Below are 25482 nucleotides of genomic sequence, written 5' to 3' on the forward strand. Positions count from 1 at the left end.
AGTCTTTTTTACTTTCTGGAGAATGCAAGAAAAGTTTTAGGACTCCCCAACAGAGGTCCCCACACTCCACACCCAAGAGCATCTGAGCATAAATCTGAGCTATAGGTGTGCTGAACAACATGTGACATCTCTCCTGATGTCATCAATTAAACCTCCTTGAAGTCTTAGGGTAATTCTACACACAACATTTTTTTAGAGGGCTCCTGTGGAAGCCTAACCGTTCAGATCTGAGACAATGTACTGGTCCAATTCACCTTCCGAGCTGACATTTCTCTGGAAAAATACAAAATAACAAAAGGCCAGGATGATGGTCAAGATTGCAGAAGAGTCAGTCCTCCATCCCAAAAATCATATATTTATTTGCTAAAATATCAATAACCTTAATGAGCAGAACAATTTTATGTAAGAAAGCTGCCTAGTCCTTGACTAATCATGGTCCTGTTCATCACTAGATAGTGATCACACCAGCCCCTGCCCTGAGGAGACCTAAAAAATACATGAGGTTGAAATGTGTTGTCAGAAAATCCCAAAGGAATTTGGACCACATAGAGAGATAAAGAAGCTACAGTCCATGCCCTTCCAACAGTGTAAGCCAAGAGAGACCCTAAATAGAAAATCGGTCCCAACCTTGCTGAAGGAGATTACGAGTGGGGTGACTACAAATTAAGGAATGTCTCCCCACATTATTCCATAAATACTGTATTGGTGTCTAAGAAATGATTCCTTACTTACTATTCTCTTTTTTTGTAAATATTTATTGGCTTATGTCCGTACTTTGTACATCCTCATTGAAGTATGAACCATTGAAAAAATTGAACCTATACACGGCATTACCTTTATTCATCTGACGCATATCTTGGTCACTGGTGAATGTCTACACTTGAGATGATTCTCAGTGTTTTTTCATTCGGGATTGCTAGAAACTGTTACTTTTAAGGATGATAATGTGCAGTAAAGAAATTTATGAAATGGGCAGAATTCGTGCTTTCTCTTGTGCACATAAGATAAATATTTAAAAAACAAAACAAAAAGATGATGAAATGTGATTGTGAATTTCTGTATATGATACAACAGTATATGTGTATTGTACGGTGAATAATTGAGAACGATAGCCAGATAGGCACCATTGTGGTTGCAGTAATCCTATCATTCTGCTTAACATGGGCCCAACCACATCAGATTTAAGATTTCTGTTGGAGACTGCAATACTCCTGCCCTCTCTGGGACAACCCACGTGAAAACGCAGACTACAAATTGCATTTGCAAGGGCTTATGGTGTTCTCCAAGCCCAGACTGGTCCTATTTCTTTAGTGGCTTTTTGATGCCATCGCCGCAGGGAAAGTGCTTACATTTTTTATATAATGGATGTCCTGGTTCTACCCGGGGCACTCTAAGCATTTGTTTTTCATTTGGGGTCATAAGGAGAGCCCAAAACCCTCTATCCCCTGCATGCACACATCATGAGCGCAGGAATCATTTCCGTCTCTCTCTGCACTGATTACAGACGACAGCAGGATTAAACTATTTTCTGCACATGCAACTAGAGGATAGATGATCCCACCTGCCAAGACATGATCATGGGAGTAGGAACAGTACACCACAGATGTCCTTGCTTCCAAGCAGATGGGGAACCCTAGAAGCTAAAAAACTCATCATAGGCACCCTTCCAGAGTCTATACTTTTTAAACCTTCCCTGAGGGTTAAAAAAAGCTCTGTGAGCAGAGCTCTGCTCCTTCCTGCTTCTTGGGACTAAGGGTCACATTTACTATTGCTACATTTTGCAAGTTCCTAAATGAGACTTTTTGCGACTCACAATTAGGACCTCACAAAATGTAATGTACAACTGTGTTTCTGACATGGTTTGCAATCCCCAACTGGGTTGCATTGCACCAGCCTCATCAATATTCATGAGGCAGGTTTGCAACTTGCGACCCATTGGGAATGGCCTGCACTCACAGGGATGGTGTCCTGTGGGGGTCAGCAGACCACCATGTCTGTAATTGCTTTTAAAATAAAATATTTTGTTTCTGAAAAGCAGCCTGTTTTACTTAAAGGAAAATGGAATGTATTTCAAAATTAAAAATGAAAAGTGTTCTGTTCATGCTTTAAGAGCAGGCAGTGGTCCCTGGGACCACTACCTGCTCTTGAAAAATATTTGTGCCCCCATTCACAAGGGGGAAGAGGTCTATTGGGGACACCTTCCTGTTTGTGAAGAGTTCACAGAGTCTGCAAAAGATTAATGTTTTCCAACCACATTCCAGTCGCATAACATTCATACATGCCCCTGCGACTCGCTATTAGGAAGACAAGCCCTTCCTAATACCAACTTGCAAACCCTATCTTGTGATTTGGTCATTGTTTACAGAATCGATTTGCTGTTGCAACAGCTAAAATATTTTGTGTATGTGGCCCCTAAGCTTCTGTCAGCATTTTCTCAGCCCTGTGTAGGCCATTCTGGACACATTTGGTGTCCTTTTGCTCCTGGTAGCCCACTTCTAGCAACAATGGCATGGTCCTCTGTGTAGCCTTTCATTTTTTTTCAGCTATCCTTTAATGAATGCCTCAACATGTTTTCCATGATGTGGTCAGCCAATAAGGAAACACCCATCCATTTTGAATGGGCCAATCAGATTGGGCACCAATGGTACAGTTAATTCTAAACTCTACATTTTTTACCAGTTTTAACATATTTATCCCTAACTGGAGCCCTTATTTAAATGCTGCATTTTTTAAAATGGCTCAATTGATTGATACCGAATCACAAAAAATGCTTCCTGATTAAAGTTCTAAGGTTGTCGCCTGATATGGTGTAACTCAGTTCAGTTATTTTTTGTGTATCAGAGAACAAAGGGCCAGATTTATACTTTTTGAGGCAAAACTGCGCTGACGCAGTTTTGTGTAAAAAATGATAGCTCTGGCTAGCGTCATTTCTTAACACCACCCGGGTGTCAAATTTATACTTTGACGCTGGGTGGCTGATCAGTATAGGGAAAGGTGCGGAAGACATTGTGACGCAAAGGGTTAATTAGCTTGAGCAGTGTAGATGAGCGTGATGCCTGCTGAAACCCCTGAACTACGTGGAAAAGTTCACAATGTTATTTTCAAGCTTGTTTGTGTAGGAGACTCCGTCTCAACATTGAGAACGAGAGTACAGGGAGAAGATGGAATGAAAACAAAGGCTGGGGAAGGGCACAGCAGCCAAGAGACAAGTGCTGATAACTTAGCTAGAAAATGCCAGAAAGGGCTAGAATCCAAGCTTCGAGTTATTTAAGCACTGAAGTGCGGGTGAGGGATTGGAAGCTCGCAGATGGGATTGTGAAAGCTGCCATCTCCAGGCCCAGTGCTGACTCCCTGTTTGCTGTTCAGAGACCGTGATGCTTGAGAGGGGGAGAGGTCCAAGCGGGCGGTAGAGGGCTTCCCAGCATTTCATGAACTAAGTTAAGTTCCACACAGGGATGAAAGGCCTTTGTTTCTCTGCTGCATTATTATGATTGATTATTATGCTTGCACTGTGTTTATAATCTGAAGTATTCAGCTTGTTTATATTTTGCTTTCTGAACATCATAGTGTGAGCTTGCTGCAGTAATTAAATCATGCATTTTGGTATGCAGTTAATCAAAGCTAATCTGAAGTATTTAGCTTGTTTATATTTTGCTTTCTGAACATTGTAGTGTGAGCCTGCTGCAGTAATTGAAACATGCATTTTGGTGTGCAGTAGATCAAAGCTTATCTGAAGTATTCAACTCATTTATATTTTGCTTCCTGAACTACGTAGTGTGATGCATTTTGGTATACAGTTAATCAAAGCTTATATCTGTCAAAGAACTCTTTGCTTATATATATGCATAGATGCTCTTTGTAGTGTACTCATATATAAATAGATGCTTTTCATTGCTATTCTTATTCTACTATTGTTGATATGCTAAATGCATACATTTACCTGAAATTCTAGTAAAGCTAAATTGTATTAATAATTGGCGTGTGGTCCTTCATTGAGCGTCCTTATTGACTTATACCGAACAGGTGTCAACCAGTCACCTGGATTAGACAGTGGCGCTAATAGGTTAAAGTAATTTTTCCTTATGCTAACCGTTGCGCCTTGTCATAAAGCAAAATGACTTTAACACAGGAAAAATTACTCTGATCCGGTTTGCGACATGGAAAAACATCACAAAACGGATATGCGCCATTTTTCCACGCAATAGCATAAACAAGTGACGCAAACGGCGCAAACAGTGCTAAGGAGCCCAAAATGGATCCCAGAAGCCAGGAGAGACCCAAGAGAGACCCCAGCCAACTAGGAACCAGCCAGGAGGACACAGATAAGACTCAGGGGAGAGACAAGAAAAAGAGGAAGTGTCGCTTCAGTGCAGAAGAGCATGAAATTCTGGTGAGAAACGTGACGGAGCACCAGCATCAACTCTTTATCACCTCTAAATTGCCAATTTGAAGGAGAGGGGCAATTTGGCAACAGATTGTGGACAAGATTAACAGTGTGGCAGGGGTCAGGAGAATTGTCACTGAGTGCAAGAAACACTGGCATGACTGCAAGCGCAGGACAAAGGAAAAAATGGCAAGGAACAGGAAGGCAGCACTGCAGACCGGAGGAGGGAGTCCATCACTTCAAAAAGACTTGGACGAGATGGAGGAGATGGTTGCAGCCAGAGGAAATCGTCACTGGTATCGCAGGACAGGACAGCGCAGACTACCAGGAAACAACACATATGCAGGGTAAGTTGCTTGGGGGACAAAAATGCCTAAATGTCAAGTGCAAGAATGGGGGGGCACATACCTACTACACAATGCATGTCAGCTCTGAAAATCAGGCAGTGGAAATGGCAAAAGGGCACAGCACGGGACTCCCTGCACTGCCAATTCCTGGGTTTACCCCTGTGCCTGTGTCACAATAGCTGCAATGCCACCATGCAACATCTCAGGTGTCATAGTGCTAAGACAACTGCATTGAGGGGGAGGACATATGTGTGTAGGAAGGCAAACACACCCGCACAGACACAAGAGGAAATGGAACTCTGCCAGGCTTATCAGTGCAGTGCAATGTAGCACACATACGGAAACATCAACATGAGAAACTACCAATGGTAACACCTGTATTTTCACATGGAAATGCCATACATGGTATAGTGCTAGGTCTCAGCACCGCATAGGTGTATGTAAAAAATGATAGACTGGGACAGGGCCATATTGTTATGTGTGGTGCTGTGGCATCAGCACACCAACAATCATTGCAATGCCTCACCATGCTTATGGAAGCAGAGGGAGGGTTGATGAGGACAAGAAGGTGGCAATCCACAATTTGGACAGAACCCACACCTAGAAGATTTGACGCAGACTATTGCCCAAACTGCCCACACCACATGTGACATGCATGTGAGGCATAGGTCTGGGAGACTGCACACATGACAGAAACAATGCAGGGCAACAAAGATGACAATGTACCACCAATAGGAAGTCAGTGACGTCACATTACAACTGGCACAACACATACACACTAATTGTACAATATCTCATTGCAGAGGACAATGGCTCTCCTGTGGATCTGTCCGTCCTGAAATACCCTGATGACCTAGATGACCAGCTGACAACCATCAGCCAGGAAACCCTCCAAGATGTCCTGGGAACCCTCCAGACACCATCTCCAGTCACAGGGAGGAGCATACATGTAGCAGCCATCCAAGAGGACCCACCCACCACCTCATTAGTATGACCTGCCAGCTCAAACACAGCTGAGGACTCTGATGACACAGGGACCACACTTGAGAGGACAGTAGTGAGAGTTCAGCGGGAGCTGGCCAAGGAGGTGCGGGTGGGGATGCAAACTATGGCAGCTAGCCTTGAGGGGATGCACATGTGCATGATGAAGTCTGCAGAACAGTCAGCAACCATACACGTCACACAATCCCTACTGCAAGGAGTCCAACAGTGTGTGAGGGACCTAACCACTGCTGTGAGGGAGTTGCCACAACATCTGCCCTCTCAATCTTGCTGCTGCACGCATGACAACAAGCTAGACTCCATGCACTGGGATCTGGCCTCCCTCAAGGCAGACATGGCTGCCTACCACAGGGATGTTGCTGTCATACTCAATAATCAGCAGCTCTTCCTTGCTGCAGTTATGCCATATGTAGTTCCACAGATGGCAGCTGCTGGGAATTTGGTGTCCTCTTCTCCAACCACTGAAGTGTGTGTTACCCCCTCAATCCCACCACCACCACCACCACCATCAAGGGCAGAGTAGACAACACACACATCAGAGGATGAAGATGTTGAACAGATCATCTTCACCCGTAGGAGTACTCGGTAGCACACTGATTTTCCTTTGTACTCTGCTTGACAACATGCCAGTGTTGCTACAGTTGGTGATATGCACTCTTCACCAACACACTGTTAACCTTTACATTATGGACTGCAATTGTCTCTCACTACTCCATTGGCAATTCATGTTCCTCTTCACTAAACAACACTTCATCTCAGCATGTCCAATGACATGTCTCTCAACCTTGCACTTGTGTTGCGTCACAATAGAATGCTTTACACTAATGGGGTCACAGACTTGGACTATGTAAATATTGCACTACAGCACTTTTTTAAAAAACAACAGCAAAGCAACCACTTTGTCTCTGTGTAAAGTGACACTTCTACTTTGCTGGGGATTTGTGATGCAATTAATATGTTTATGGTCACAGAGTGTCAATACCAGAGTGCAGAAATAATGTGGGCAGATATCTAGGCACAAGGGCCCTGATTTATACTTATTTTGTACAGCATTAGTGTTGTTTTTTTGTGTGAAAGCGGCGCAAACTTACAAAATACCATTGTATTTTGTAAGTTTGCTCTGCTTTTGTGTAAAACAATTACGCAAATGAAGCACTAAATAAGTATAAATCACGGCCAAGGTATATACAAGATGAAAGTCAATGCTGGCTACATCCCCTACAAGCAAGTCATTGTGTATGTGACATTTGCTTTAAAACATACATGCCTCAACCACAACATACAGCAGAAATGGCTGTGTAAGAGTGTTTGGCCAATAACGTCTGCTGGGAGTACAAGTAAAACACATAGGGTGAAATTTGTATACTTGACCCCATCTGAAATTGGAACTACTCAGCTTAGCAGTGTTGACATGAACTTCAGGCTGCAGGCAGATGTCCCACAGTGCCCAACTTCACAACACAGGATCAAACAAAACTATCACAACTTAAAAAGCACACCTACCTGTCCAATACATGGGAACCATAATCACATTGAGTGGTTGGTACAATGGATGGCAGATGCATTGAGATTTATATTTGTTGTGGCTGCCAATGTGACAGCTCAGTTGGAAGTATGAATTAACATGTCAAGAGAGGGATGTGGATGCAGTATGGAATTACCAGGCCAACAGACAATTGGCACTGTACACTCATGCAAAGACCCTGAGCCCCAAGCATATGACACATGCAGTAAGGGAGTACCTACATCTTTAATACCTATGTACAAAACAGAACTTAAAACTATGTAACACACCTATACTAACCTAATCTATCCTAACTATACATTACCCACAACTGGCCCTAACTGACCTATGCTAAGCTTACCTACCAAATTTAACAACACACTCCAAACATTTGCCCCCCACCCCCTCTTATATGATGAGACACATGTAGGACAACATATACTAACCTAAACATATGCTAATACTAAACAAATATATATATTTTTTTGTATTTTTTATTTAAATTATTTTAATGTTTTTTTTAAATACGCAAAAGCCCCACAATTACCCCTCACCCACCCACCCACAAACTAACATGTAACAATATGAAACCCCCAACCTACATATCATATCTAAACTACTACCCTACTCAAATCTATCACTAAACCCCCTAAACCCACTACAAAACAGGATGAGGAATGAGGAGGGAGGGGATTGAGTTAGGGGTGAGGGGAGGCAAGAGTTCACAGATTTGCCCTCCTCAGTGTCTTTTTTATTGCCTTGAGCCTCCGGGTATTTTTGTCTACATCCCTCTGTATTGTGTCAAGCTTTTTCAACACTTTCCTCATGTCCCTCTGGAGCTCAGCAATTGCCGCCATGTCCATTGCAGCAGATGTGGTGGTCTGTGTTGTCGAGGTTGACAGTCCAACAGGTGTGGTCGTTGGTGGTGCAGATGTTGAAGGTGCAGCAGGTGTGGTGGTTTGTGGTGCTGAGGTTGACTGTGCCTCTGTGGTACTGGCTGCAGTCTTGGTCGTGGCTACAACCTTTGTGGCCCATGCCGGTCCCCCTTGGCTGAAAGTCTGACATTCTCCTGTGGCTCTCTCTCTCTGATAGCATCTGGCCATCCTTCGGTACTCAGACTCAACATCCAATATGTGTCTGTATCTCACTGCCCACTTCTGGAAAGCCCTGATCTGCACTACATCCATGTTGGCAGCTGTACAAATTAGACAGGCAACCATCAGTGTCATCACTGTGTGATGCATGTACAGATGATAATCTAACACTCTGCCTCAATTTGCACATGAGGTTCAAATCACAGTCCAGATGATATAATGTCCCTGATGAATGGAATGGCAACACTGCCCACCCATCATGTCTTTTACACCACAGCAAAGCACAGCAAGAGTTGGACCAAATAAAGTGATCTGTGCATTGATGTAGTGCAATGTATCACAATGCAAAGGCAGCAACTACTTCACATGGGCCAGGCCGACGAAGCTTCATCATCTTAGCCAACTTCAAGGCACCCAAGACCAGTTATTTGTAGATGTAATTGGCAGGATGGTATGCAGTTGCTAATCATGAGGGATCAGTGTTGTGTGGGACACAAGCATGCTTGAATGAGATGACTGTCATCTGTACTGTGACCATCACATCTACCTACATATATGTTGTTCCCCTACCTCTGTGCCTCAGGGGGGATGGGCATGCAATACATCATCAAAACTGTCGAGGACAACCACAAAGGCATGTCCACTTGTACATGGATTTAGTGAATGGAACACATGTGAGGAGGGCTGCCATCTAGGAATAAGGTATCCATAGGTCATTCACATCTACATTCATGTGTCCAGTTGTGGACAACCATCAACGCCTGATCTGCCAGCACAATTCCCAAAACACCCACATTGATGCCAGCACACGTCAGGCCTTGACCTGCATACACGTCTATTGCATACCACATAAGTGTCATGTAAATGAAGTACAACTTATGGGGCGAAATGCTGGGGGACAGTTACCCATACAGTCCTACATGTACATTACAATACAGGGATGAGCAATTTTGTGTGGAAAACTGATGCATCACTGTCTTGTGAGAATGAGGGTATGATTCAGTGACTATATACTGACACTGGAGCACTTCCAAGTCACATTTGGGCCTACATGTGGCTACTGATCACAATGTGCACATTCTACTGCCTATTGCACAGCACAAGATTCCCAAGATATGACTCTCTGCCTGTGAATGTCTAACCCTTGCACGGAACACTATGTCAACATCCAGTCAAGTAATAAATCAGATCACGTGCCAGCTCATCATATCTTGCAATGAGTGCAACACACAAGAGTCACTCACACAACTGTTGCCATCACTAGACAGGACAGACATTATCATACTTACTTGATACATCTGGGTCCTGAAATCAAGCCACTTCCCTGATGGTATAGTGGACAGGTCCACCTGTAAGACATGGAAAGGAAATATATGCTCAGTGTCAGATCACTGTTCAAACGTGTGGACAACATATCACAGTGTGTAACGTTTTACATGAGTGACATGGTGATCCTGCATGTAGACACTCCAACAGACATACCACTGCAAACTCACATTGACACTGACACTACAGTGAGTGATAGCCACACATCTGCACCCATGCTCTGGGCTTAACAATCAGGTGGTGCTCAACCCGACAACAAACATTTGTGGCTAATCCATTTCAGATGGTATTCCATGTCATGATTTGTATTTGGGTGGCAATTTCAATGGCAAGTCTCTGGTGCACTGCAATGCAAGTTACTCGGGTATTGTGGCTTGTGTATCAAGGGACACTGAGTTACTGTGTGATGGACATGTGGCCCAATTTTCAGTCTGCAATTATCATGCATTCAGTGGTCCAGAACAGATGTGGCACAGTTGTATGTAGGTAACAAATGCCCCATCTGCAGTGTCCCCTAAGCCGTGTATGCCCCCTTTGCCAACATAATGGCAGGGATTATGTGGGTGTAATGATGACAATGTAGCGTTAAACATGGATTGGCCACTTTGCTGTCCTGAAGCAGTGAAAAGTGGCATGCTGACAGTGTCCTACCTGATCATCATTGACAGAATGCCTGGGCACAGGTGTTGTCATTGCACCTGAAATGTGTTACTAAGGGCCACATGTACAAAGATCAGGTTTTGTGAGTCACACATTGCGAGACTTAGCAACTCGCAATTTGCAAGTAATGCTGAGGTGATCTGAGGTGTAGGAAGGTAGCCTCTTTCTAAACTTGGTACCCCCACTTTTGGCCTGTTTGTGAGTATATGTCAGGGTGTTTTTACTGTCTCACTGGGATCCTGCTAGCCAGGGCCCAGTGCTCATAGTGAAAACCCTATGTTGTCAGTGTGTTTGATATGTGTCACTGGGATACTGCTAGCCAGGACCCCAGTGCTCATAAGTTTGTGGCCTATATGTGTTCCCTGTGTGGTGCCTAACTATATCACTGAGGCTCTGCTAACCAGAACCTCAGTGTTTATGCTCTCTCTGCTTTCTAAATTTGTCACAGCAGGCTAGTGACTAATTTTACCAATTCTCATGGCACACTGGTACACCCATATAATTCCCTTGTATATGGTACTTAGGTACCCAGGGTATTGGGGTTCCAGGAGATCCCTATGAGCTGCAGAATTTCTTTTGCCACACATAGGGAGCTCAGACAATTCTTACACAGGCCTGGCACTGCAGCCTGAGTGAACTAACGTCCACGTTATTTCACAACCATTTTTCATTGCACATAAGTAACTTATAAGTCACCTATATGTCTAACCCTCACTTGGTGAAGGTTGGGTGCCAAGTTACTTAGTGTGTGGGCACCCTGGCACTAGCCAAGATGCCCCCAAATCATTCAGGACAATTTACCAGAACTTTGTGAGTGCGGGGACACCATTACACGCGTGCACTGCACATAGGTCACTACCTACGTGTAGCGTCACAATGGTAACTCCGAACATGGCCATGTAACATGTCTAAGATCATGGAATTGTCACCCCAATACCATTCTGGTGTTGGGGGGACAATTCCATGACCCCCTGGGTCTCTAGCACAGAACCTGGGTGCTGCCAAACTGCCTTTCCGGGGTTTCCACTGCAGCTGCTGCTGCTGCCAACCCCTCAGACAGGATTCTGGCCTTCTGGGGTCTGGGCAGCCCAGGAAGGCAGAACAAAGGATTTCCTCTTTGTGAGGGTGTTACACCCTCTCCCTTTGGAAATAGGTGCGAATGGCTGGGGAGGAGTAGCCTCCCCCAGCCTCTGGAAATGCTTTGATGGGCACAGATGGTGCCCATCTCTGCATAAGCCAGTCTACACCGGTTCAGGGATCCTCCAGCCCTGCTCTGGCGCGAAACTGGACAAAGGAAAGGGGAGTGACCACTCCCCTGACCAGTACCTCCCAGGGGAGGTGCCCAGAGCTCCTCCAGTGTGTCCCAGACCTCTGCCATCTTGGATTCAGAGGTGTTGGGGGCACACTGGACTGCTCTGAGTGGCCAGTGCCAGCAGGTGACATCAGAGACCCCCTCTTGGTAGCCAAACCTCCTTTCTTGGTAGCCAAACCTCCTTTTCTGTATATTTAGGGTCTCTCCTCTGGGGTATTCTTCAGCTAACGAATGCAAGAGCTCACCGGAGTTCTTCTGCACTTCCCTCTTCATCTTCTGCCAAGGATTGACCGCTGACTGCTCCAGGACGCCTGCAAAACCGCAACAAAGTAGCAAGACGACTACCAGCAACATAGTAGTGCCTCATCCTGCCGGCTTTCTCGACTGTTTCCTGGTGGTGCTTGCTCTGAGGGCTGTCTGCCTTCACCCTGCACTGGAAGCCAAGAAGACATCTCCTGTGGGTCGACTGAATCTTCCCCCTGCTAACGCAGGCACCAAAAGACTGCATCACCGGTCCTCTGGGTCCCCTCTCATCCTGACGAGCGTGGTCCCTGGAACACAGGGGCTAGATCCAAGTCCTTGCCTCCCCACGCTAGACTGCAAACCTGTGTACTGCGTGATTTGCAGCTGCTTCGGCTTCTATGCACTTCTCCAATGATTCCTTTGTGCACAGCCTAGCCTGTGTCCCGAGCACTCCGTCCTGCAGTGCTCAACCCTCTGATTTGGACTCCGACGTCGTGGGACCCTCCTTTTGTGACTCCGGTTTCACAAATCTTCTAAGTGTCTGCTCTGGTACTTCTGCGGGTGCTGCCTGCTTCTGCGGGGGCTCTCTGAGTTGCTGAGCGCCCCCTCTGTCTCCTCCTCCAAGAGGCGACATCCTAGTCCTTCCTGGTCCCCTGCAGCACCCAAAAACCTCTACTGCAACCCTTGCAGCTAGCAAGGCTTGTTTGCGGTATTTCTTCGTGGAACATCCAGCACCCTGTGGGACATCTTGCATCCAAAGGAGAAGTTCCTAGCCCTTTTCGTTGTTGCAGAATCATCGGCTTCTTCCACCCAGAGGCAGCCCCTTTGCACCTTCATCTGGGGTTTCCTGGGCTCCTGCCCCCCCGGACACTATCGCAACTCTTGGACTTGGTCCGCTTGCCTTGCAGGTCCTCACGTCCAGGAATCCATCTTCAGTGTTTTGCTGGTGCTTGTGGTTCTTGCAGAATCCCCCATCACGACTATTTTGTCTTTCTGGGGTAGTAGGGTAACTTTACTCCTACTTTCTAGGGTCTTGGGGTGGGATATTTTGGACACCCTTACTGTATTCTTACAGTCCCAGCGACCCTCTACAAGCTCCCATAGGTCTGGGGCCCATTCGTGATTCGCATTCCACTTTTGGAGTATATGGTTTGTGTTGCCCCTAGACGTATGTTCTCCTATTGCATCCTATTATGAGTCTACATTGTTTGCACTACTTTTCTTACTGTTACTCACCTGTTTTGGGTTTGTGTACATTTATCTTGTGTATATTACTTACCTTCTAAGTGAGGGTAATCTCTGAGATACTTTTGGCATATTGTCATAAAAATAAAGTACCTTTATTTTTAGTAACTCTGAGTATTGTGTTTTCCTATGATATTGTGCTATATGATATAAGTGGTATAGTAGGAGTTTTGCATGTCTCCTAGTTCAGCCTAAGCTGCTTTGCCATAGCTACCTTCTATCAGCCTAAGCTGCTAGATACACTTCTATTCTACTAATAAGGGATAACTGGACCTGGCATAGGGTGTAAGTACCACAAGGTACCCACTATAAGCCAGGCCAGCCTCCTACATGAGTACAACACTATCAATGGCACTGTTTGCAAATCTCAAATGGGGTAGCAAATGACCCACCTCATGATTTTTAATGAGGTAGGTCTCATTTTGCAAACGCCTTGGGAATGGCAGCACTCACAAGGATGCTGGCCTGCTGGGCTCAGCAGACCACCATGTCTGTGACTGCTTTTAAATAGAGATGTATATTTCTTTTTAACAAATGCAGCCTTATTTCATTAAGGGTAAACAGAAAGCATTTAAAAAAACAATATTATGACTTTAATATTTGTTTAAAGCAGCTAGTGGTCCGTGGGACCACTTACTGCTTTTAAACAGTTTTTGGGCATGCATTCACAAAGGGAAGGGGTCCCATGGGGACTCCTCCCCTTTCGCAAATGGGTTAGCACCAACTTGAAACTGGTGGTAACTGCAATTGTTTGGTGCCAGAATTCGCAGTCCCCAAACAATCAATCAGCGGACTGCGACTCGTTAATAGGAAGGAAACGCCCCTTCCAAAATGCCACTAGCAAACCCTGTTTTGTGCTCCGGCAATGTGATTGCAGAATGGAAAAATTGGGGATGTGCATTGAAATAAACATTTTTTCTTGACGTAAACACAAAATCTAAAAACTAGGCTGTTTATAACAGTTAAATATAGCTAAGTACATGTGGCCCTAAGTGATAGTCATACATGACACAACAAACCTCAGGACTGAAATGCTAATATGTATAGACATGTAGACTACATCTCAGTACTGGGGCACTAACATTTTGTTCTGCTTGCATTCAACATGGCCACAAACATTACATGCAGCACGTCTGCTACTGTCACTCAGGAGCATTCTACTGTACAAATTTGTCAATGTGATACTCACCAACAGGGCCACTGCTCACCACACCCAGGTGGTCCAGCAGATCCTGCTCTCTGGCCACCTGGTCAGCCCAGCGATGCTTCAGCTGGTGCTCATTCCTTCTCGTGTGGAAAACTCGTTTGAGGTGGTAGAGCACCTTGCCCCACCACAACCGCCTTGCCTCTGTGTGATGCTCCTGTATCACATGCCCACCAATCTCCAGCATTAATTGCAGAAAGTAGCACACCAGCCGCACAAAGCCCCCAAGCTCCTCCTCCCCATGCAGGTCAGCCTCGCCCTTCCCGAAATGTCCTTGCACAACAAAGCAAAACAGAAAAAGTGTCAAAAGGAAGGAAAATAAACATAAAAAAGGAAACTTACAGCCCAAACCTAAGTACCCCAACTAATCTAACCCCCAAACAGACACTCGACAGTACAAATACAATCCAAAAGACACTAAACTACACAAAAACACATATACAGGTACAATAACAAACAGAATACACAAAAGACACAAGAGAGACTCCACAAGATACAAGAAATGCAATCCAGACACCAGCAACACAGAGATACAGCCACACTGCCAAGAAAAAGCACAGACTATAAAGTGAAAGTGAAAGTACACCCACTGTACCATGCCTGTAAACAAGATTACCTATTGCATCACTTCCTGTCCCCATTGCAGCCCTTTTTCCATCACGCGTGTATTTTTTTGATGCATAGGATGTTTGCGTGAATATTTTCAACGCATAACCTACATGTGTGGCAAAATACCACACATTAACTGTAAACTTCAATTTCAATGGATATCATCATGCATGTGGTACGCAGGTGGAATTAACGCTAATGGCCCATGTATGTTTAGTTAGCGTTTGCGTGATTTTTGATGCATTAGCATCAACATTTTTTACTCAAACTGTGATTGCGTGATTTTCATTTATTTAACATGCATGCCCCCGTATCAAGATGAAGATAGGATGGTATGGCCTGCAGTATGTGGTATAGTGGTTGGCCACATGTGGTAGAGCATGCAACTGAGTGTTTTGTGTGTGAATAATCTGTAACAACAATATGTGTGTTTCTGAATGGACGGCATGCAATACATTGGACGTAATGCTCACGATGAAGGTGTTACGAATGGGTATCTACATCTGATGGCAATCAGTGATCACCAGCATTTATGATATGTGTTTGTAATATGTGTTGACTCATTTGACGTGTGTAGTTGTTTGACTTTGGGGACATTACATTTCACACGACAAACAAAACTCAGGGATGCTTGAGGGTGGCTGATGAGTGCTATGTCGGATATGTTACCCCTCATATGTCAATAATAGTTGGTTACAACTTCAGGGTGACTTGTGTGTGAACTACCCATATGTCGGCCATGTGTACATGTTTGGTACGTACAGTGTTTGAAACACTGGGGGTGATTCTCACCCTGGCGGGCGGCGGATGCCGCCCGCCAGAGTTCCCCCCTCCAAAATACCGCTCCGCGGTCGAAAGACTGCTGAGGGTATGTTGGGTTTTGCCAAAAGGCCGCCCGCCAGCCCAGTGCAAAACGGCCTTCCCACGAGGACGCCGGCTCAGAATCGAGCCGGCGGAGTGGGAAGGTGCAACGGGTGCAGTGGCACCCGTCGCGTATTTCAGTGTCTGCAAAGCAGACACTGAAATACAAAGTGGGGCCCTCTTACGGGGGCCCCTGCAGTGCCCATGCCATTGGCATGGGCACTGCAGGGGCCCCCAGGGGCCCCACAACACCCCATACCGCCATCCTGTTCCTGGCGGCTCTGCCGGCAGGAACAGGATGGCGGTATGGGGTGTCAGAATCCCCATGGCGGCGCAGCGAGCTGCGCCGCCATGGAGGATTCTACAGGGCAGCGGAAAACCGGCGGGAGCCCGCCGGTTTTCCCTTTCTGGCCGCGGCTGAACCGCCGCGGTCAGAATACCCTGTGGAGCACCGCCAGCCTGTTGGCAGTGCTCCCTCCAACCCTGGCCCCGGCGGTCCATGATCGCCGGGGTCAGAATGACCCCCACTGTGCCTTCATTCCACCCATAAAATGTTAGGTACACAGCACTTTGACTCATAAGAATTACCTATGTTACTTTTGTTGCTGTGGTGGACCTGCTGCCCTGGCTGCATGTGTTCACATATATTCATATGTGCATTCCACAGAAGTGTCCAGTTCAAGTGTGTTGGTATGTGTACCCTGTGTCAGGATTGGGCTCCATGGTGTTACTGTTTGTGCATCTGTTAGGGGCACCCCTTGAGTTCACAGAGTATCTTGCAAGGAAGTAGTGTGCCAAAGCAGAAGAGCTGCTAATGGCATACAAGGGGAAAGGCCAGCTATGGTAAGGCAGAGAAAACAGAAATGTGAAGGCAGTGCAACCTTAGTGTGAACAAATATGGACAGGTCAGTAATGGACAAAAACGCAGGGCTTATCACTAAAACTGTACACAGAGTAGGGCTCAGAACTTCCCACAACAACAGGGAACGTCAGTGCCTCTGTGCAGATTAATCTTACAACTAGTCACCACACAAGCCCCATAGAAAGGAGGCAGCAGAAGTGATTCTGTGTCTGGACCCTTAGGGCACAAACAAGGATTGTACTTACATACACAAGACTAACACAAAGAAATCATACTCCAATGCACCATGAAGAGCTTCAGGGAATGGCGGCTTCTAAGCAGTTCCAGGCAGCAGCAAGGCCAGGGCAGAATACTTCCTCCAACAGCCCAAAGGTGTCAAGATTTTTGGAGGCAGGACATGAGATCTTCTGTCCTATTTCAGGTTAATGGTGTAATGTTTTTTTTTCCTGTTTGCCAACTTATTGAAAAATCTAGCAGTGAGTGTTGGAAAATGACCCACTCTAAAGGGTCATCACAAACCTTTTGACTTTCTCCTCTTCTTTTTCTTACCTCATTTTTGTTGGCTTTAGGACTCTGTGCATTTTACAGATGCAAACCAGTGCTAAAGTGCTTGCGCTTTTTCCTTAAAATATGGTAATATTGGCTTATCCACAATTGCCATATTTAACTTACTTGTAAGTCTGTAGTAAAGTGCACACTATGTCCCCAGGGCCTGTAAATAAAATGCTACTAGTGGGCCTGCAGCACTGCTTGTACCACCCACACAAATACCCCTTTAAACATGTCTCAGCCTTGCCACTGCAGAACCTGGTTGCACAGTTTTATAGCCACTTCGACTTGGCATTTACACAAAACCGGCAGGGCAATACTGTACAGACTAAATCAATTAAATCAAGAACTACCTGACTACTGAGTCTGTACCTCTCATAAATCTCCCTCATAGTCTGTTCAAACAGGGTGACCGTCACCCTAAAATTCCTCTACTGTCTGCCCCTCCTCCTTCTCTGCCTCCCAGCAGGAATCCTCATCCTCCTGACCAGAATTTACAATGCCAACATTGTGAAAGTACCTGATGCATTAGGGGGCCTTTGTATATTTTTCACATGGTTATCACCTGATCTGAATCAATGGTATTTGCATTTCCAAAATGTTCATTTTGGGTCTAGTCACATTTAAGAAATCTGTTGTACATGGGGGTTAGCAAATTGAAATTTGGAAATCTCTGTGATTTCCTATTTAGCGATTTCCAAAATGCGATTTCTCCAAGGTAGGAATTGCATTTTGCACCAATGCAAGTACCTTTCGTACATAGTGAAATAGCATTTTGCATTTCCTAACGGCATGAAATTGTGATGCACATGATTAGTAAATGCAAACTGCCTTTGTACATATGGCCATAAATTTCATATTGGATTCACACAGCCCACGATTGTAAGCCCTCAATAAGTTGTATCATTTGTCATCATAAAATCGGGTCTGTATTCTGTTCTCCCACCATGACTGTTGTTCAGGGGAACATAGATGCCTAAAATGATACATCAAAATTACTTCCTTGCGCACAAGTAGTGTGTAATAGGAGATTGTGTAAGAGCAGTAGCGGAGTTGCCCAGGACTTCAATGAGTGTATGCCTTAATTGAAGCTATTGCCATTCCTCTGTGGGTGGGAATCCAAATTCTTGATGAAGCATCTGAAATGATTTCAGTGAATCTTGTGCGATGAGGTTATTGAGGTATTCTATGCCACGGGCCTTCCAAAGTGATCAGTTGAGCTCCTCTCTCGTTACCCAGGTGGTGGTGTTACAGTACATATGTGCTTCATGCTGAACATATGTGCTAATTTTTAGGCACTTGTGAGTCCTCTCTAACATACTGTGATGCTAATATGATCGGACTAGTATTTAGGAACTTGTGTGGTGGTTTTGTGTAACATGGAGCCAGATGACCTGTGAGGTTAACATTCAGGGTAGGTCATTCTATTAAGTAACTCTAGTGGTATCGCTCTGTTTGTTGATGAAAGATAAATTACATAGGTGAGTTGTTGCGTCAGCCAGAAACTCTTCATGTGTGTTAAACTGAGACCGCTGTTTTTTTTTTTCCCTTTGTTTTTTTTAGAGGCATACAACTTAGATCTGTTTAATCTGGGCTTCTCTCCATACCGCTCAAAGCCAGTTATCATCTTCTACAATTTAATCAATAAGGTTCTTGGGCAAGTCAGAGGGATGATATTCCAAATATATAACTACATCTGGGAGCTATATTAATTTTGACAGTTTGGACCTGACCCTATGGGAAGAGACGGAGGCCTGATCACTTCTGTAGGTATGTTTTCACTGTATCCTTCAACGGGTAGAGATTGTCCCGGAACATGTTTTCCAAATTCTTGTTAAAGTGAACTCCTAGATACTGTATCTTACAGGGTAACCAATTGTAGGAAAGTACCGTCTTGCCTGGCATGTTACCCCCATATTTCACTGTATATGTGTTGTTTTAGTCTATGTGTCACTAGGACCCTGCCAGGCAGGGCCCCAGTGCTCATAAGTATGTGCCCTGTATGTGTTCCCTGTGAGATGCCTAACTGTCTCACTGAGGCCCTGCTAACCAGAACCTCAGTGGTTATGCTCTCTCTGCTTTCTAAATTTGTCACTAACAGACTAGTGACTAAATTTACCAATTCACATTGGCATACTGGTACACCCATATAATTCCCTAGTATATGGTACTAAGGTACCCAGGGTATTGGGGTTCCAGGAGATCCCTATGGGCTGCAACATTTCTTTTGCCACACATAGGGAGCTCTGACAATTCTTACACAGGCCTGCCAGTGCAGCCTGAGTGAAATAACGCCCATGTTATTTCACAGCCATTTACCACTGCACTTAAGTAACTTTTAAGTCACCTATATGTCTAACCTTCACTTAGTGAAGGTAGGGTGCAAAGTTACTTAGTGTGTGGGCACCCTGGCACTAGCCAAGGTGCCCCCACATCGTTCAGGGCAAATTCCCCGTACTTTGTGAGTGCGGGGACACCATTACACGTGTGCACTGTACATAGGTAACTACCTATGTACAGCCTCACAATGGTAACTCAGAACATGGCCATGTAACATGTCTAAGATCATGGAATTGTCTCCCCAATGCCATTCTGGCATTGAGGGGATAATTCCATGATCCTTTGGGTCTCTAGCACAGAACCCAGGTACTGCCAAACTGCCTTTGCAGGGTTTCCACTGCAGCTGCTGCTGCTGCCAACCCCTCAGACAGGTTTCTGCCCTCCTAGGGTCCATGCAGCCCTGCCCCAGGAAGGCAGAACAAAGGATTTCCTCTGAGAGAGGGTGTAATACCCTCTCCCTTTGGAAATAGGTGTGAAGGCTGGGGAGGAGTAGCCTGCCCCAGCCGTTGGAAATGCTTTGATGGGCACAGATGGTGCCCATCTCTGCATAAGCCAGTCTACACCGGTTCAGGGATCCCCCAGCCCTGTTCTGGCGCAAAACTGGACAAAGGAAAGGGGAGTGACCACTCCCCTGACCTGCACCTCCCAGGGGAGGTGCCCAGAGCTCCTCCAGTGTGTCCCAGACCTCTGCCACCTTGGAAACAGAGGTGTCTGTGGCACACTGGACTGATCTGAGTGGCCAGTGCCAGCAGGTGATGTCAGAGGCTCCTTCTGATAGGCTCTTACCTCTCTTGGTAGCCAATCCTCCTTCCTAGTTAGCCAAACCTCCTTTGCTGGCTATTTAGGGTCTCTGCTTTGGGGATCTCACCAGATAACGAATGCAAGAGCTCACCAGAGTTCCACTGCATCTCCCTCTTCACCTTCTGCCAAAGGATCGACCGCTGACTGCTCAGGACGCCTGCAAAACCGCAACAAAGTATCAAGACGACTACTAGCAACCTTGTATCGCTTCAGCCGGTTTTCTCGACTGATTCCAGGTGGTGCATGCTCTGGGGGTAGCCGTCCTCCTCTCTGCACCAGGAGCTCTGAAGAAATCTCCAGTGGGTCGACAGAATCTTCCCCCTGCAACCGCAGGCAACAAAAGACTGCATCACCAGTCTTCTGGGTCCCCTCTCAGCACGACGAGTGTGGTCCCTGGAACTCAGCAACTCTGTCCAAGTGACTCCCACAGTCCAGTGACACTTCAGTCCAAGTTTGGTGGAGGTAAGTCCTTGCCTCTCCACGCTAGATTGCATTGTTGGGTACTGCGTGATTTGCAGCTGTTCCGGCTCCTGTGCACTCTTCCAGGATTTCCTTTGTACACATCCAAGCCTGGGTCCCCGACAATCTAACCTGCAGTGCACAGCCTTCTGAGTTGTCCTCCGGCGTCGTGGGACTCCCTTTTGTGACTTCACAAGGGCTCCGGGTTACTCTTCTTCCAAGTGCCTGTTCAGGTACTTCTGCGGGTGCTGCCTGCTTCTGTGAAGGGCTCCCTGACTTACTGGGCACCCCCTCTGTCTCCTCATCCAAGTGGCCACATCCTGGTCCCTCCTGGTCCATAGCAGCATCCAAAAACCCTAACCGCGACCCTTGCAGCTAGCAAGGCTTGTTTGGTGTTTTTCTGCGTGGGAACACCTCTGCAAGCTTCTTCATGACGTGGGACATCCATCCTCCAAAGGGGAAGTTCCTAGTCCTCTTCTTTCTTGCAGAACTCCAAGCTTCTTCCAACTGGTGGCAGCTTCCTTGCATCCTCAGCTGGCATTTCCTGGGCTCCTGCCCACTCTCGACACTGTCGCGACTATTGGACTTGGTCCCCTTGTCTTACAGGTACTCAGGTCCGGACACCCACTGTTGTTGCATTGCTGGTGTTTGTTCTCCTTGCAGAATCCCCCTATCACAACTTCTGTGCTCTCTGGGGGTAGTAGGTGCACTTTACACCTACCTTTCAGGGTCTTGGGGTGGGCTATTTTTCTAACACTCACTGTTTTCTTACAGTCCCAGCGACCCTCTACAAGCTCACATAGGTTTGGGGTCCATTCGTGGTTCGCATTCCACTTTTGGAGTATATGGTTTGTGTTGCCCCTATACCTATGTACTCCTATTGCAATCTATTGTAACTTTACACTGCTTGCATTACTTATCTTGCTATTACCTGCATAATTGTGGTTTGTGTACATATATCTTGTGTATATAACTTATCCTCATACTGAGGGTACTCACTGAGATACTTTTGGCATATTGTCATAAAAATAAAGTACCTTTATTTGTAGTACTTCTTTGTATTGTGTTTTCTTATGATATTGTGCATATGACACCAGTGGTGTAGAAGGAGTTTCACATGTCTCCTAGTTCAGCCTAAGCTGCTTTGCCATAGCTACCTTCTATCAGCCTAAGCTGCTAGAAACACCTCTTCTACACTAATAAGAGATAACTGGACCTGGCACAAGGTGTAAGTACCTCTGGTACCCACTGCAAGCCAGGCCAGCCTCCTACACCAATGAAAGGGCAGAGTTTCCGTTGAGGCCTCTGTAGAGTTGGGAGTCTCTTGAAGGGCTTCAATCTTAGACTAATTAATCTAATAACAACATAACAAGATGATGGACAGAGTGTTGAAACTTTTCAGTTACTCATCCCAAGTCATAGATCTTAGTGACTGGGGGTGAGTGTTCGAAAAGTTTCAACACGCTGTAGGAGGCTGGCTTGGCTTATAGTGGGTACCTGATGGTACTTACACCTTGTGCCAGGTCCAGTTATCTCTTATTAGTAGATTAGTAGTGTTCTAGCAGCTTAGGCTGATAGAGGTATCTATAGCAGAGCAGCTTAGGCTGAACTAGGAGACATGCAAAGCTCCTACTATACCACTTATATCACTTAGCACTATATCATAAAAACACAATACTCAGAGGCACTAAAAATAAAGGTACTTTATTTTAGTAACAATATGCCAAAAGTATCTCAGAGGATATACTACCTTAGGAGGTAAGTAAAATACACAAAATATACACACAAACCAAAATCAGGTAAGTAAAAAGTTAGAAAAGTAGTGCAAACACTATAGACCACAATAGAATGCAATAGGAGACAATAGGCCTAGGGGCAACACAAACCATATACTCCAAAAGTGGAATGTGAACCACAAATGGACCCCAGGCCTAGTGTAGTGTGTAGAGGGTCGCTGGGAGTGCAAGAAAATACTAAGGGTATCCAAGATACCTGTAGGAGGCTGGCCTGGCTTATAGTGGGTACCCTGTGGTACTTACACCTTTTACCAGGTCCAGTTATCCCTTATTAGTAGAATAGAGGTGTTTTTATCAGCTTAGGCTGATAGAGGTAGCTATGGCAAAGCAGCTTAGGCTGAACTAGGAGACATGCAAAGCTCCTACTATACCACTTATATCATTTAGCACACTATCACAAGAAAACACAATACTCAGAGTTACTAAAAATAAAGGTACTTTATTTTAGTGACAATATGCCAAAAGTATCTCAGAGGATACCTTCTCTTAGGAGGTAAGTAATATATACAAATTATATGTACACAAACCCAAAACAGGTAAGTAACAGTAAGAAAAGTAGTACAAACAATGTAGAATCACAACAGGATGCAATAGATAGACATAGTCTAGGGGCAACACAAACCATATACTACAAAAGTGGAATGCGAATCACGAATGGACCCCAGACCTATGGGAGATTGTAGAGGGTCTGGGACTGTAAGAAAACAGTAAGGGTGTCCAAGATACCCCACCCCAAGACCCTGAAAAGTAGGAGTAAAGTTACCCTACTACCCCAGAAAGACTGAATAGGTGTGTTAGGGGATTCTGCAAGAACCACGAGCACCAGCAAAACACTGAAGACGGATTCCTGGACCTGAGGACCTGTAAAGGAAGGGGATCAAGTCCGAGAGTCACAAAAGTGTCCAGGGGGGGCAGGAGCCCACAAAACCCCAGATGAAGGTGCAAAAGGGCTGCCTCCAGGTGGAAAAAGCCAAAGATTCTGCAACAACAGAAGGTGCCAGGAACTTCTCTTTTGGTCAGAAGATGTCCCACAGCCTGCTGAAGGTTGCAGAAGTATTTCCACGCAGAAATACCGCAAAAAAGCCTTGCTAGCTGCAAGAGTCGCTGTTGAGGATTTTGGGTGCTGCTGGGGACCAGGAAGGACCAGGATATTGCCCCTTGGAGGAGGCAACAGAGGGGGCACTCAGCAACTCAGAGAGCCCCTGCAAAAGCAGGCAGCACCTGCAGAAGTACCGGAACAGGCACTTAGAAAATCTGAGGACAGTGGTCGACTCAGAGTCACAAAGGAGGGTCCCACAACGTCGGAGTCCAACTCAGCGAGTTGAGCAATGCAGAACGGAGTGCTGGGGACCCAGGCTAGGTTGTGCACAAAGGAATCCTTGGAAAAGTGCACAGAAGCTGAAGCAGCTGCAGATCACGCAGTATACATGATTACTCTCTGGAGTAGGGAGGCAAGGACTTACCTCCACCAAATTTAGACAGAAGGGCCACTGGACTGTGGGAGACACTTGGACCCAGCTCCTGTGTTCCAGGGACCACGCTTGTTAGGATGAGAGGGGATCCAGAGGACCGGTGATGCAGATGTTTGGTGCCTGCGTTAGCAGGGGGAAGATTCCGTCGACCCACGGGAGATTTCTTCTTGGATTCCAGTGCAGGGTGAAGGCAGACAGCCCTCACAGCATGCACCACCAGGAAACAGTCGAGAAAGCCGGCAGGATGAGGCGCTACAATGTTGCTGGTAGTCGTCTTGCACTTTGTTGCGGTTTTGCAGGTGTCAGCGGTCGATCCTTGGCAGAAGTCAAAGAGGAAAGTGTGAAGGAACTCTGGTGAGTTCTTGCATTCGTTATCTGAGGAATAGCCCGAGGAGAGACCCTAAATAGGCAAAAAAGGAGGTTTGGCTACTAAGAAAGGAGGTTTGGCTACTGAAAGAGGTAAGCACCTATCAGGAGGGGTCTCTGACGTCACCTGCTGGCACTGGCCACTCAGAGCAGTCCATTGTGCCCCAATACCTCTGAATCCAAGATGGCAGAGGTCTGGGACACAATGGAGGAGCTCTGGGCACCTCCCCTGGGAGGTACTGGTCAGGGGAGTGGTCACTCCCCTTTCGTTTGTCCAGTTTTGCACCAGAGCAGGGCTGGGGTATTCCCTGAACCGGTGTAGACTGGCTTATGCAAACATGGGCACCTTCTGTGCCCATCAAAGCATTTCCAGAGTCCTGGGGAGGCTACTCCTCCCCAGCCATTCACACCTATTTCCAAAAGGAGAGGGTCTAACACCCTCTCTCAGAGGAAATCCTTTGTTCTGCCTTCCTGGGACTGGGCTGCCCAGGCCCCAGGGGGGCAGAAACCTGTCTGAGGGTTTGGCAGCAGCAGCAGCTGGAGTGGAAACCCCAGAAAGGCAGTTTGGCAGTACCCGGGTTCTCTTCTAGAGACCCGGGGATGCATGGAAGTGTCCCCCCAGTACCAGAATCGTATTGGGTGACAATTCCATGATCCTAGACATGTTACATGGCCATGTTCGGAGTTACCATTGTGACGCTACACATAGGTAGTGACCTATGTGTACTGCACGCGTGTAATGGTGTCCCCGCACTCACAAAGTCCAGGGAATTTGCCCTAAACAATGTGGGGGCACCTTGGCTAGTGCCAGGGTGCCCACACACTAAGTAACTTGGCACCTAACCTTCACCAAGTGAGGGTTAGACATATAGGTCACTTATAAGTTACTTATGTGCAGTGAAAAAGGGCTGTGAAATAACGTGGATGTTATTTCACTCAGGCTGCAGTGTCAGTCCTGTGTAAGAATTGTCTGAGCTCCCTATGGGTGGCAAAAGAAATGCTGCTGTCCATAGGGATCTCCTGGAACCCCAATACCCTGGGTACCG

General features: G+C 46.0%; 1 protein-coding gene across 7 annotated transcripts in view; it reads right to left on the reverse strand.

The window, feature by feature from the left end:
• The window catches only part of LOC138259681 (cytochrome P450 2G1-like), a 584827-nt gene that overhangs the window by 427965 nt on the left and 131380 nt on the right, over nt 1-25482 (reverse strand). For 3 of the 7 annotated variants that reach the window (XM_069207561.1, XM_069207557.1, XM_069207560.1), the window contains one exon: nt 9621-9680. The exons of the other annotated variants lie outside the window; for them this stretch is intronic. Coding sequence is in view for 1 of the 3 variants with exons in the window: in XM_069207557.1 (XP_069063658.1) it covers nt 9621-9629 (9 nt within the window). In the remaining 2 variants the exon portion in view is untranslated. The remainder of the gene's footprint in view (nt 1-9620; nt 9681-25482) is intronic. 7 annotated transcript variants of the gene reach the window in all.

Source organism: Pleurodeles waltl, chromosome 9 (assembly GCF_031143425.1).
Source record: "Pleurodeles waltl isolate 20211129_DDA chromosome 9, aPleWal1.hap1.20221129, whole genome shotgun sequence".
NCBI lineage: Eukaryota > Metazoa > Chordata > Amphibia > Caudata > Salamandridae > Pleurodeles > Pleurodeles waltl.